The sequence below is a fragment of the Hypanus sabinus genome, chromosome 2, assembly GCF_030144855.1.
Source record: "Hypanus sabinus isolate sHypSab1 chromosome 2, sHypSab1.hap1, whole genome shotgun sequence".
Taxonomy (NCBI): domain Eukaryota; kingdom Metazoa; phylum Chordata; class Chondrichthyes; order Myliobatiformes; family Dasyatidae; genus Hypanus; species Hypanus sabinus.
This window is the reverse complement of record NC_082707.1, coordinates 111,588,305-111,601,996: the sequence shown is the minus strand read 5'-3', so window position 1 is coordinate 111,601,996 and position 13,692 is coordinate 111,588,305. Positions and strand designations below refer to the sequence as shown.

Here is a 13,692-nt window from a genome sequence, read left to right as displayed (position 1 = left end):
CAAGAAGGGTCAGTCGCTCAGCATGCAAAATGAAATTTTAAATTGCATTAGACATGTACAAACAAGCTGGATGAACTCAGCAGGTCAAGCAGCATCCGTTGAAACGAGCAGTCAATGTTTTGGGCCGAGACCCTTCGTCAGGACTGAGAAAGGAGGGAGCAGGGGCCCTATAAAGAAAGTGGGGGGAGGGTGGAAGGTGCCAAGTGAAAAACCAATCAGAGGAAAGATCAAGGGGTGGGGGAAGGGAAGCAGGGAGGGGATAGGCAGGAGAGGTGAAGGAGCAATGCCAGGTGAAAGCACTATGGGTAGTAGAAGGCAGAATCATAAGAGGTGATAGGCAGCTAGAAGACGAGGCAGAGTGAAAGTGGGATGGGAGAAGGGAGAGGGAGGGAATTACCGGAAGCTGGAGAATTCGATGCTCATACCAAGGGCTGGAGACTACCCAGACGGTATATGAGATGTTGCTCCTCCAACTCGAGTTGACCTCATCATGGCAGTAGAGGCCATGTATGGACATATCCAAATAGGAACGTGAAGCAGAGTTGAAGTGGGTGGCAACTGGGAGATCCTGTCTGTTGTGGCAGACAGAGTGGAGGTGTTCGATGAAGACCACAGCATCTGCAGTATACTTTGTGTAAGTTGCATTAGAAATTGGCTTTGTGGGAGAAGCCAAGTGGAGGTAATTGGTTGCCTCTCTGACTGGAGGCCTGTGACTAGTGAAGTGCTGCAGGGATCGGTACTGTGTCTACTGTTGTTTGTCACCTATATAAATAATATTGATGATAATGTGGTTAACTGGATCAGCAAATTTGTGGATGACACCAAAACTCGGGTGTAATGGACAGCGAGAAAGGCTATCGAGGTTTGCAGTAGGATCTGGACTAGCTGGTAAAATGGGCTGTAAAAAGGCAGATGAAATTTAATGCAGCAAAAGACCTGCAGAAATCTCTAGAACTTGCGATAGTCTGTTCATGTGTCCACTGTGAGAAAAACACTAAATAAGAAAGGTGTTCATGGAAGGACACGACGGAGGAAAACAACTGCTCTCCAAAAAAAAAATACAGCACGTCTCAATTTTGCAAAAGACCACCTGATGACCCACCTCTTATGCTTGGAGGGAAAAGGGCACTGAACACCAACATCAAAACCTCATCCCAACTGTGAAGCATGGTGGAAGCAGCATCATGGTTCGGGGCTAATTTGCTGCCTCAGGGCCTGGACAGTTGTTAAAGGAACAATGAATTCAAAATTGTATCATAACATTTTACAGGAGAATGTAAGAGTAGTGGTCCATCACCTGAAGCTTAACAGAAGTTGGATGATGCAAAAAGACAATGATCAAAACACAAGAGTAAATCAACAACTGAAAGGGTTTAAAAAAAAAAGAAAATTTCTGTTTCAGAATGATCAAGTCAGAGTGCAGACCTTAACCCAATTGAGGTGCTGTGACAATGTCCTGAAGAGGGTTGTTCATGCAAGGAATCCCAGAAATATTAATGAAATGAAATAGTTTTGTATGCAGGAATGGTCTAAAACAGGGGTGTCAAACTCAAATACACAGTGGGCCAAAATTAAAAAATCGGTACAAGTCGAGGGCCGGACTGGTTCAGCGTTTATTGCAAAACTTATTGAAATGAATTTATTACACACATTAACCTGGAACTAACAAAGCTTAGGTTATTGCCTACAAAAACAACATTGAACATTAAATAAATAAAAAATCAGTTTATTTCTTATGGCTTTATCTGCAGCTTTTCCGGAGTAATTTCTAATGAAAACATTTTTCCACAGGCCAACTCTCTATGATTCACACTAGTCTAAGCCAGATACTTGGCATCTCATCTTGGATGCAAGTTCATCAATGTTTGGAGTCAGGCTCTGAGCTGAGGAAATCCACAGAATTGAGTGAGGGTGCTCATCAGAAAGACGACTCCTGTGAGATGTTTTGTTTATCTTCATCAAAGAGAACAGTTGTTCACACAGATATGTGCTGCCAAACATAGAGAGCATTTGAGCAGCTTGGGTACGCAGCTGGGGCATTGTGTCTGGAATGAAACGTAGAAACTGTGCAGCGCCCACCGAGTCATACTTTGCCTTGAGTGTGTCACTACATTGGAGTTCAATCAGCTCCATTTGTATGTTGGTTGGTGCGCTTTCCACGTCAGCTGCAAATGGATTACTGAGCAGTTCAAACCTGCTTTTTTGGGCTTCAAAGTCGGCAAATCGCCGTGTGAAGTCGGCACCAAGTATGCTAAGTTTTTCAGCAAACTTTGCACGTGGGAACGTGCGGTAGAAACCTGCTCTTTCATAGTTTGGCAACACGGAAAATGGCTCAAGTTCTCTTGCTGCATCTGTGTCTCCCACAGGCGCAGCTTGGTTTTAAAAGCCCTCACTGCAGCGTACATGTCTGTGATCACACGACCCCGCCCCTGAAGCTGCAGGTTGAGCGCATTGAGATGGCTCGTGATGTCACACAGAAACGCCGTTTCACAAAGCAACTTTTTATCCCGGAGCTCTGTTGCGTCTTTCCCTTTGCTTTCCATGAACTGACAGATCTCATCACGCAACTTGAAACATCTTTTCCTTGCACTTTTCCTTGGCTTAACCATCGCATCACTGTGTGATAGGGCAAATCATTATATTCTGAACCCAACTCCTCCAGAAATGACTTGAACTCACGGTGATTTAAACCTTTGGCTCTTATGAAGTTAACTGCTCGTGTTATTGTGCTCATTATATGTTCCATTTTCAAGGCTTTGCCACACAACGATTCCTGGTGTATGATGCAGTGATAAGCTGTCAGCTCACCTGCACCGTTTTCCTCCCGCATCTTCTCCCGGATCCTGCCCACCAACCCACTCTTTTGACCGCACATCGCAGGCTTCTGTTTCTTGTCCAGATGCTTGTATTTGTCGCAGTGTTTCGCTTCATAGTGTCGTCTTACGTTATATTCTTTAATTACACCCACAGCGTCTCGGCACACAAAACAAACAAGTTTGCCCTTTATATCTGCGAACATATACTCTGCCTCCCACCTGCCTTAAAAACCCGTTTTCAAAGTCCACCTTTCACTCAGCCATTTTTGGGGTGAGGGATAGCTGAAAGTTGACCACACGTGACTAGCGCCATAAGGATGCTGATGAGAGAGTCAGGCAAGCGCGAACAATGCACTGGCAGTGCATTGTGGGATTTGTAGTATTAGTGGTGCGTGCAATATACCGGCGGGCCAGCTCTAATAGAGAAAAAATTTATTCATTAATGATATTCAGGAAATAAACCAGGGAAACCGAATAAACACTAAAAACCCTGAAAACCTGGTACCTGAATAAACTCAGCATTAGCCATATCATACGCCATAGGCGCTTCGATTACTGGGGCCAGCTTTAATAGTAATTAGATATTATCTTGTGGGCCGGATTTGGCCCGTGGGCCTTGAGTTTGACATATATGGTCTAAAATATCCCCTCACTGTTGTGTGAGTCTGATCAGCAATTACAGGAAATGTTTGGTGGAGGTTATTGCTCTAAAGGAGGTTCTACCAGTTACTAAATACAAGGATTCCATACTTTTTTCAGCCTAGATTGTAAATGATTAAACAATGTGTTCAATAAAGACATGAAAATTACAATTGTTTGTGAGTTATCAGCTTAGGCAGATTGTGTTTGTCTATTATTGTGACTTCATGAAGATCAGACCATATTTTATGAGTAATTAATGCAGAAAACAAGGTAATAGCAAAATTCACAAACTTTTTCTTGTAGCTGTAAATAAGGGTGGAAGTGTAGAGAGAAAATTTATGAGTACTTTGCCGGGACTGGGTTATAAGGAAAAATTGAATAGGTTAGGACTTTGATTTGATAGACGTATATAAAATTATGAGAGTTACAGATAGGGTAAATGAAAACAGGCTTGGGCCTACAACTAGAGGTCATGGGTTAAGGGTGAAAAGTTCAAGGAGAACTTGCCGGAAACTTCATTCAGAGGGTTTTAAGAGTGTGAATCAAGCTGCCAGTGCAAGAAGTACATGTGAGATCAATTTCAACATTTCAGAGCAGTTAGGATATGCACAGAAATGGTAGGGATATGGAAGTTGTTGGGAGTAGGCAGTTTATATGGTTTGGCACTGGCTAGATAGGCTGAAAGACCTGTTTCTATGCTGTGCTCTTCTGACTCTCTATGACTGACTATAGGGAACATCCTCTCCAACCACATCCATTCTATCTAGACCTCTCAATATTTCATGGCTTCAATAAGCTATTCAGCCCATCAAGTCTTCTCTGCCATTCCACTGTGGCTGATTTGCTGTCCTTCTCAACACCATTCTCCTACCTTCTACCCGTAATCTTACCAATTGAGATAGGTTGTGGAAAATTACAGCAGTGAGTACAGATTGCCTGCTGATCGTTAACCTGAAATGGTGATAGAGATATGAAGAAAATCAAATATGCCTCAAAGTAGGAACTGGATGAAAATTGGCAAAGGCAATTAAATTTCCTATTTCCACTAGGTGTTCAGGAAGCAGTAAAATTTCAAATTGTCAAATGTTAACTGAATTATGTTTATGCCCTGGTAAAATTACCAATTATTCTCTCACCTCAATGGATTAATACATTTTATCTCTACTTGCTAAGAATCTAATACAGCTAATTCATCTACTGCGAAGTGAACCTTACTTGCCTCTGGTTGGCAGTTTTGCAGAGAGCCACCTTGCTGTTCCATTATCTGACTTGTGTACACATGCATTAGAACAAGGAAGTCAAAATGAGCTGGGGTTTGTTCTGCACTAACACTAGATAAGCTACTGACATAACAGTAGGGCTCAAAGTGTTGAAGCCAGGGGCCAGACCCACCTTGTATCAAGTCCCCTCAGCTTTACACTGGCCATGGATGATTTAAGGAGCAAACCCCACTCACTGAAGGGAGTTGGTGACCTCGAGTAAAAAGTGCACAGAAATGGGAGTAATTTTAAAATTTTGCTTACTTTAATTTTTTTTTGGTTAAATTGTAGTTCTTCGGAGTAGTTTAAATTATTTATTATTGTTTTGTCAGTTCTTTTTAGTATTACCATCTGAAATGATCAAGAACATTTTTTTAAAAAATCAGTCCCAAGTCCTTTGCAACAGAAGTGTCCAAAGTCTATCTAGCATCAGGGCTCAGGATCAGCTTTTAAAGACAAGTTACCTCTTGTGGCCTACACCACTTCACAGGAGTACTCTCAGACATGGCTAACTCACCATATCCTCAGAGATTAAATTACTAGCTGTACTCTGGACTCAGATGGACTTTATAGACCATTCAATTACCTTTACTAGAAGCCTTCCCAACACTGGGCTTGGAATCTAAGACTTACCATGCAGAGCATCCTCATAGAGTGCATGAACCCCTTCTGGAACGATGACTGCTAAAGCGGTACCACACAGAAGACCAGCACCAAGAACTGTCACCAACTTCAATCTTTCCTGGAGAGAAATAGGCAAAAAATTTCATTGGATCTTGAAACCTGCAAGGATGAAATTATAGATAGAAAGGCCATAACATCTTGTAATAGCTAGACTCAGAGCAATACAGCATGGGAACAGGGTCTTCAGTCCAACTCATCCATGCTGACCCCATTTACCTCTAAACCCCTCCAGTCCATGTAATCAACAAAAGGCTTTTTAATGTTCTTATTGTATCTACCTCAAGCACCGGCAATTTTTTCCACATTTGCACCATCTTCTGCATAAGTTGCCTCTCAGGTCCCTTTTAAATCTTTCAACTCTCACCCTCATGTTTTTAGTTCTCCTCTCTGGATAAAGACTATGTGCTTTTGTTCTATCTACACTCCTGTTGCTTCTATACCCCTCAATTTCCACTGTTCCAAGGAATAAAGTTCTAGTCTGTTCAACTACTCCCAACAACTCAGCACTTCAAGCCTGGCAACGTCCTCCTAAATTTTCTTTGCATTCTTTCCAGTTTAATGATGTCCTTCCTACAACAGGGTGATCAAAAATCAATATTCCAAGCACAGACATGAGAAAATCTACAGATGCTGGAAATCCAACAACACACGCAAAATGCTGGAGGAACTCAGCAGGCCAGGCAGCATCTATGGAAAAAGAATAAATCGATGTTTTGGGGCTGAGACCCTTCAGCAGGACTGGAGAAAAAAAAAGATGAGTAGGTTTAAAAGGTGAGGGGAGGAGAGGGAGGAACACACGGTGATAGGTGACATGGCTGTGGTAGCAGGTCTGGGTAAACATGTGGTCGAAGAGTCAGAGGACTGCAGAGATCACAGAAGGCGAACAGTGACAGGGTTTCACTGAATTCCTAAAAGGAAGATTTTAACTTCTTCAGGATAGGCATCCCTGGAAGAGACTTTTCAGTGTAGTAATCCAGATAAAATCTGCAGATGCTGTAAATCCAAGCAACACACAAAATGCTGGAGGAGCTCAGCAGCCAGGCAGCATCTGTGGAAGAAAAGAGTACAGTCAATGTTTCAGGCCAAGACTCTTCAGCAGGACTGGAGAAAAATGTTCCAAGTATGGTCTCACTAACATCTTGCACAAGATGCAACGCTTTGCACTTATGCAAATTAAAAGGATTTGCTAATCTTCAGTCCACTTAGCTGATCAAGATCTCCCTTATTTTTGATGACCCACTTATTCAATGCTATTACTAAAATATATTAAAATAAGAATTCAGGAAGTAGCTAAATATAAAGAGTTAGACTGTTAACTGAATTATGGTTGTGTCCTGGTCGAGTGATCAGTTATCCTTAATCCCATCTCACTTCTTCTCTATTTGTGCCGATGTCCAACAAGCTAGGGCTTTACTTGTGAAGACTAAGGAGTGACATTATAGAGGTACATAAAATCAGAGGGCATGATTAGGAAATCAAAAACGAAGAGGGGACACCTTTAAGGCAAAAGTGCCAGTGCTCTGAATGTGCAGTGTTTCTGTTCACAAAAATAATCACGATTAAAAATAAAGTGGAAATAATAAAGCAATCGGAAAGAGATGAAATGTCATCGGTCATTGTAAAAGCGTCAGGCTATGTTGGTTAACGATCAGAACAATTTTAAAGGATAAAGTGAGAAAGGCTCTGCCCCGATGAAAACTACAATTATTACTAAGCAACACAGTGGTTTAATTATTGGGTTTTGGGTTTTTAACCCTCCGCATCAACCCGGCACAGTGGAGAGCGCACTCCATAGTGATCTGTCACTAGATCGAGCTTGGGAACTTCCCAAGTCCGGCGCTGAAAAATACGTTCTTAAGTGTTTTATATGCATAGAAAGGTAAAATATATACTATATACCAAGACAAATGTTTGACTAACTGACGCTAATACTGGATGTACCTGTTCGGACTTACTTAGTAAGAGAACTTCCGATTTTTTTTCGATCCTGATGCATGATAACCCACACACATCCTCCTGTATACTTTAAAATCATCTCTACATTACTTATAATACCTAATACAATGTAAATGCTATATAACATGGTGGTTATACTGCATTGTTTAGGGAATAATGACAAGAAAAAAAAAGTCCGTACATGCTCGAACAACAAGTGCTGGAAGAGCACTTACGGGTTTTCGCGATTTGCGAATGGTTGAATTCGCGCATGCGGAATCCATGGATAAGGAGGGCTGACTGTACAAACTGTTTCCTTTCCAAACTATAGTTCTCATAATAGCTTCAACATTTGTCCAATAGAGTCACAGCATGCACAGCTAACTCTAACCTCTCCATTCCAGTCTATGTATCATGTTGGTAAAGCACACTGCACACACTTCAGGTACCATGCTCAGATCTATTTTCTGTGCTACAGGTTTGTCTAAATAATGATTTGCTTCCTCTTAATCCCAGTCCTCCAAGATTAAATATTAGCATTCCAACAGCTTTTTGATCCTTATACAGTGGTGCTAGAAAGTTTGTGAACCCTTTATAATTTTCTCTATTTCTGCATGAAAATGACCTAAAATGTGATCAGATCTTCACGCGTCTAAAACTAGATGAAAAGAACCCAATTAAATAAATAATACAAAAATACCATACATTTTCATTTATTTATTGAGAAAATGATCCAATATTACATGTATTTGTTGGAAAGTATGTTCATTGGTAAATTAGACTACAGATGTTTCAATCAATGGGATGACAATCAGATGTGAGTGTGGGAGGCTCTGCCCTATTTAAAGACCATAAACCTGCGTCTTCACTGTCAAAGTCTGACCTTCATCACATTGGGCTTAGAAGTATACCATGCCTCAAGCAAATGAGATTTCTGAGGAGCTCAGGAAAACAAAACGTTGATGCTCACCAGGCTGGAAAAGAATACAAAACCATTTCTAAAGAATTTGGGCTTTGCCAATCCACAGACAGGCAGATGGTGTACAAATAGAGGAAATCCATTGTTGTTACTCTCCCCAGGAGTGGTCAACCTAAAAGAATCAATCAAAGAGCAAGGCATATAATATTCCAGGAGGTTAAAGAACCCCAGAGTAACATCTAAGGAGCTATAGGCCTCTCTGGCTAATCTCAGTGTTCGTAAGGCTACCATTAGACAAACTCTGAACAATGGATTGCAAGGGAAAAGTCACTGCTCTCCAAGAAGAGCATTGCTGCCTGCCTGAAGTTTGCTAAAGACCACATGGATAAGCTAGAAGGATATATGAAGAATGTTCTGTAGATGGTTGAGTCCAAAACAGCTTTATGGCTTAAATGAGAATCATTGTGTTTGGCAAAAAGCAAACACTGCATAAGAACCCCATTCTATCTGTGAAACATGGTGGTGGCAGTGTCATTGTTTGGGCCTGTTTTGCTGCCTCCTGACCAGGATAACATGCCATCATTGATGGAACTATGAATTCTGAATTGCACCAGTAAATTCTACAGGATGTCAGGGTATCCGTCCATGAACTGAAGCCCAAGAGAAAGGGGTCATGCAGCACAACGACTCTAAACACAAGTCAGTCTACCAAAGAATGGCTAAAGCAGAAGAAATTTCATGTTTTGGAATGGCCGAATCAAAGTTCTGCTCATTCAAGGAAGCCCACCAACATCCCAGAATTGAGGCAGTTTTGTAAGGAGGAAATTTCTAAAATTCTTCCAAGCCAAGGTGCAGGACTGATCAAAATTACTGGAAATGTTTGGTTGAAGTTATTGCTGTACAAGGGGGTCACACCAGTTTCTGAAAGCAATGGTTCACATACTTTTTCCAACAAATGCATATAATATTGGATCATTTTCTCAATAAACACATTTAGTATAATGTTTTTGTGTTACTTCTGTAATAGTGTTCTCTTTATCTAGTTTTAGGGCTTGTGTGAAGATCTGATCGCATTTTAGGTCATATTTATGCAGAAATAGAGAAAATTCTACAGGGTTCACAAACTTTCTAGCACCACTGTATGCACCTACTGATGACATTTTAACCAAAAAGAGCTACAAATCTGAAATGAAAACAAGAAAATGCTGGAAATACCCCAAAAGTTAGGTGACAGTTGTGAGAAAGAATAAAGGATTAACATTCTTGGTTGACCATCTTTCATCTGTTCTGAGTCTTTGCGTCTTATCAAGAAGCTTATTAACCAACTGTTCATGAGACTTCTTCAGTATCTGGTGCAGAATGAAGATCATGCGAATGAAGATGTGCCTCTGTTCCCTCTGAATCTGTACTGACTCTGTGAGTTTGCTTTTGGCAATGTTAGGGATGATTCTGTCCAAGAGGATTCTGGTGAAGATCTTCCCAGTGGTGGTCAGCAGGGTAACAACTCTGTAGTTTGAGCAAACTGATTGCTCCCCTTTGTTCTTGTACAGACAGAGAATTACGGTGTCACATAGGTCTTTTGGGACTGAACCTTTCTCTCGACAGAGTGTGAACAGGTTTGTGAGTTCGCTCAGGAGAATGTCTCCACTCATTTTGTACACTTCTGCTGGGTTCCAATCAATGCCTGGGGCTTTATGGCATTTCAGATTGGAAAGAGCATCTTTGACCTCGTCCAGAGTTGGCAAGCCATCAAGCTTAGGCCTGACCTTGTGCTTGGGGATCACTTCAATGGATGCTTCTTGTAACTGACGATTATCCCTGAAAAGGATCTAGTGCTCTGTCCATCGCCTCTTGATGGCTCCTTCTGTCAGTAGGCTGGAGCCATTGGATAACCATAGACACGTTTGAATCGAACAAGTCAGACCATATACTAGATGCATCGATTTGTAGAAGGCTCAAGTGTGCCGGTGTCTGAATACAGCAGCATTCTGCTAGGACAGTCCACCAATTGTTTTGTATGTATCTCAGTTTGGCTTGAAAGGTGCTGCACACAGTTCTGTATTCTGCCTTGGCCTCTTGGTCGTTAGGTCGACAACACCACTTAATGGGAGGAATGTTTCTTCTGGAGCAGGTTCCTGATTTTTAATGTCATTTTCATCAAACCATCAGTCTTGATTTCTTCTTGAAGAGTACCCAACTATCTTGACAGCCACATCTTGGATGGCAGTCTTCAGGTCCTCCCATTTCTTTCGAGTCAGAGTTTGCACTTGGGGTGCTTCTGCTGTCCAGTGTCTCCCTTAGCTTAAACTGGAGTACATCTTGAAGGCCAAAGAGTTTATCCACCCGGAGTCTCCTTGATTGTGGTCCCCTTTTCCTTACTTTTGGCTTGATAGCCAATCTAATTTTCTCCCTGACCAATCTGTGATCCGTATACAGCCTGCGCATGGCATGACTCTGGTCTGTAGAACATCTGACATCCCTCTGGTACACCAGGATCAGGGGTGTCTCCAGTTTGTCTTGAAACTGGCTTTCTGTTGAAACAGTGAATTTCCAGAAACACGTGTGGAGGAACCATCTGCTGCATCTGCCCACAGAAATCCGGGTGTACAGGGCTGCTGTTGCCACAACAGTGCTACACTGCTCTGATGCCTGGGTCTCGACTGCAAGCAAATCTGGTTGCTCGAGCGCTTCCATCAGTGCTGCCTGTGTGCCATCGTGGGCATCAGCTGGCTGAATCATGTCTCCAACAACGAGGTCCTGGAGAAGGCTCAACCTCGAAGCACTGAGGCCACTTTACTGCTCAAGCAGCTCCACTGGTCAGGCCACATGTCTCACATGGACAGTGCCATGTTACCGAAAGCAGTTACTCTACAGAGAGCTCTCTCAGGGCAGGCGAGATTGTGGTGCCCCACACAAGAGGTATGAAGACCAACTTAAGCAGCAGCTGTTGCAGACAAATATCAATGTCAACGAGTGGCAGCAGGTCTTGTGACAGAGACCACTTAAGGACAATAATCCACTGAGTAGCTAAGAATGGAGGAATCCAGAAGAGCAACTGCTGAAGAGAAGCGAAGGCACAGGAAGATACTACTATCCAAGTGCCCCCATCCCAGCTGTTCCCTTGTTGCAACTGCTCCAGACTCTGCAGATCCAGAATTGGCCTCTACAGTCACTATCGATAATGCTGTCGCTCCTGAGGATTCTTCTTCCCTCCTGATCTTCATAAGCAAAAAACCAGCCATCAGTAACTAACTGATGGAAATGTACAGAGCGTCCTCTGAATCAAGTACTGCATCTCTTCAAATAATTCATACAGATTCATCAACCATGATCCACTCTTCACACATTCATCCTGGTCCTAAGCGGCTTAATATCTTTTATATCATTTCTTGATAAAAACTTAGATTTTTAGATTGATTCTTTAGATGGAAGTTGCCAAATGAAGGCAGGTTCCATGGATGTACAGTACAGAAATAAACTATTCAAATAGTCCAGGCCAGTATGTGTGATTCACTTGGAAGTTCCTCAACTTCATTAAAAAGACCCTCCAGTTAGTCTTCCTCATTTGCTTGTCCAATCTTCCCTTAAACGTACATATACTATTTTCAACAACTTGCCCCAAGCTAGCAAATTCTATATTTTCTTGATGTTTCTAGAGTATGATAAATTATTACTTATCAGAATCTATAAGAGTGAGGGGGGCAATTTCATTTAGTAATTTTAGATTTTAAGAGACAAGTTAAGGGAATTATTCTGCTGTCTGAAGGCCTTTAACTAGAAAGCAAAATTTTTTCCCACTTAACAATCTTTGTTATCTACAACGAGTAGAACCGACAATCTCTGTGACATCCTAGGCCTGTGTGATTTGTTACTATTATTGTGAAGTGTGAGTGATGTTGAGTCCATTGGCATGCCAGAGTTCCATATGACTGCTACAAACATAGATGACTGTATAGATGCTGTATCAGAGGAAAAATTGAGAGAGTGGTCACAAGTAAAACTGGAGTAAGGATAGTTTGAGATAACAAAAATAGACATTGCTAGGGCTCATGTGAGTTCCCATACCCTCAATTGGAGAACAAAAGTGGAATTAAATGAAAGGTCGTTGCACAGAAGGACAAATTCCACCAATCAAATGAGGGCAACAGTTGGGCCACCACTGAAGGAAGCAATGGAGGAATGGAAGGAAGCAGACCTTTTAGATGTGGGATGAAGGTGTAGTGGAGATGAATATGTATGGTGAAGATGAGCAGGTATGAATTAGGGAATTGGAAGCTATCAAAATGCATCATAAGAGCCACACATTAATGGAAAGAGACTGGACAGGGAGACAGGACTGAATCAAGGTATAAAAAAGGCAGGGCAAAAGCAAGTTGACCTAGTAGGTCAACCAGGCCAGTTCTGTTTGTGGTAGGAAGTAACAATAAGTGCGGGGCTGAAGCCGCAACGGGTTAGATGCTGTAGAGGGAAGATCTCCTGATTAAATAAAATCTGTTACAGTCTGGAAGACAATGGCCCACATGAACTGGTGGGATCATGGAGAGGGAGGCATGAGAATGTGCTGAGAACTGATGTTCTTTCACTTTCTGGCATGTCCTTCCCCTCCCCCACCTTCTTATTCTGGCTTCTTCCCCCATCCTTTCCAGTCCTGATGAAAGGTCTCAGCCCGAAACATTGCTCCATAGATGCTGCTTGACCAGCAGAGTTCCTCCAGCATTTTCTGCTTAGTTAAGAAAAAAAATGTTGTTGCCTTGAATCGACTGTACCTCCATTAGAAAATGACACTACTATTCATTAAATACTGCTTTAAAAAATCTACAATACAGGCAGTCCCCGGGTTACGTACGAGTTCCGTTCCTGAGTCTGTCTTTAAGTTGGATTTGTACATAAGTCGGAACAAGTACATCCGGTATTATTTAGCGTCAGTTAGTCAAAAGTTTGTCTTCGTATATAGTATATATTTACCTTTCTATGCATTAAAATACTTAAGAAACACATGTATTCCAATAATTAAACCACTGCGTTGCTTAGTAATAATTGTAGCTTTCATTGGGGCAGGGCCTTTCACATGCTCCATTATTCTCACTTTATCTGTTATCGTTTAAAATTGTTCCGATCGTTGACCGACTGTAGCCTAATGCTTTTCATATGACTGATGGCGTTTCACCTCTTTCGAAATGCTTTATTATTTCCACTTTATTTTCAATCGCTTCCCATCAATGGAACAGAAACATTGTGGCTGGCTCGAGCTCCGCCGGGTCCTAAGGACAGGCTAAATGGGACAAGTGGGGGCTGTGCTGGGTTTGGGTATTTGATCCTCCACAATATTCTGCATGGGAATTTAAACTGGAGGTGGCAGTGTTTTTTTTACGAGGTCGAGTTGTGAGCTCGACATCAACCCGGCACGGATGGTACGGGAATCACTGGATTGACATCA

The 13,692-nt window shown here is 41.9% G+C and overlaps 1 protein-coding gene across 1 annotated transcript in view; it reads right to left on the bottom strand.

Annotated features, from left to right (window-relative positions):
• Nucleotides 1–13,692, bottom strand: part of slc39a9 (solute carrier family 39 member 9) — a 58,303-nt gene that overhangs the window by 30,086 nt on the left and 14,525 nt on the right. Inside the window, exon 2 of the mRNA XM_059952113.1 lies at nucleotides 5,351–5,459. Coding sequence (XP_059808096.1) covers nucleotides 5,351–5,459 — 109 coding nt within the window. The remainder of the gene's footprint in view (nucleotides 1–5,350; nucleotides 5,460–13,692) is intronic.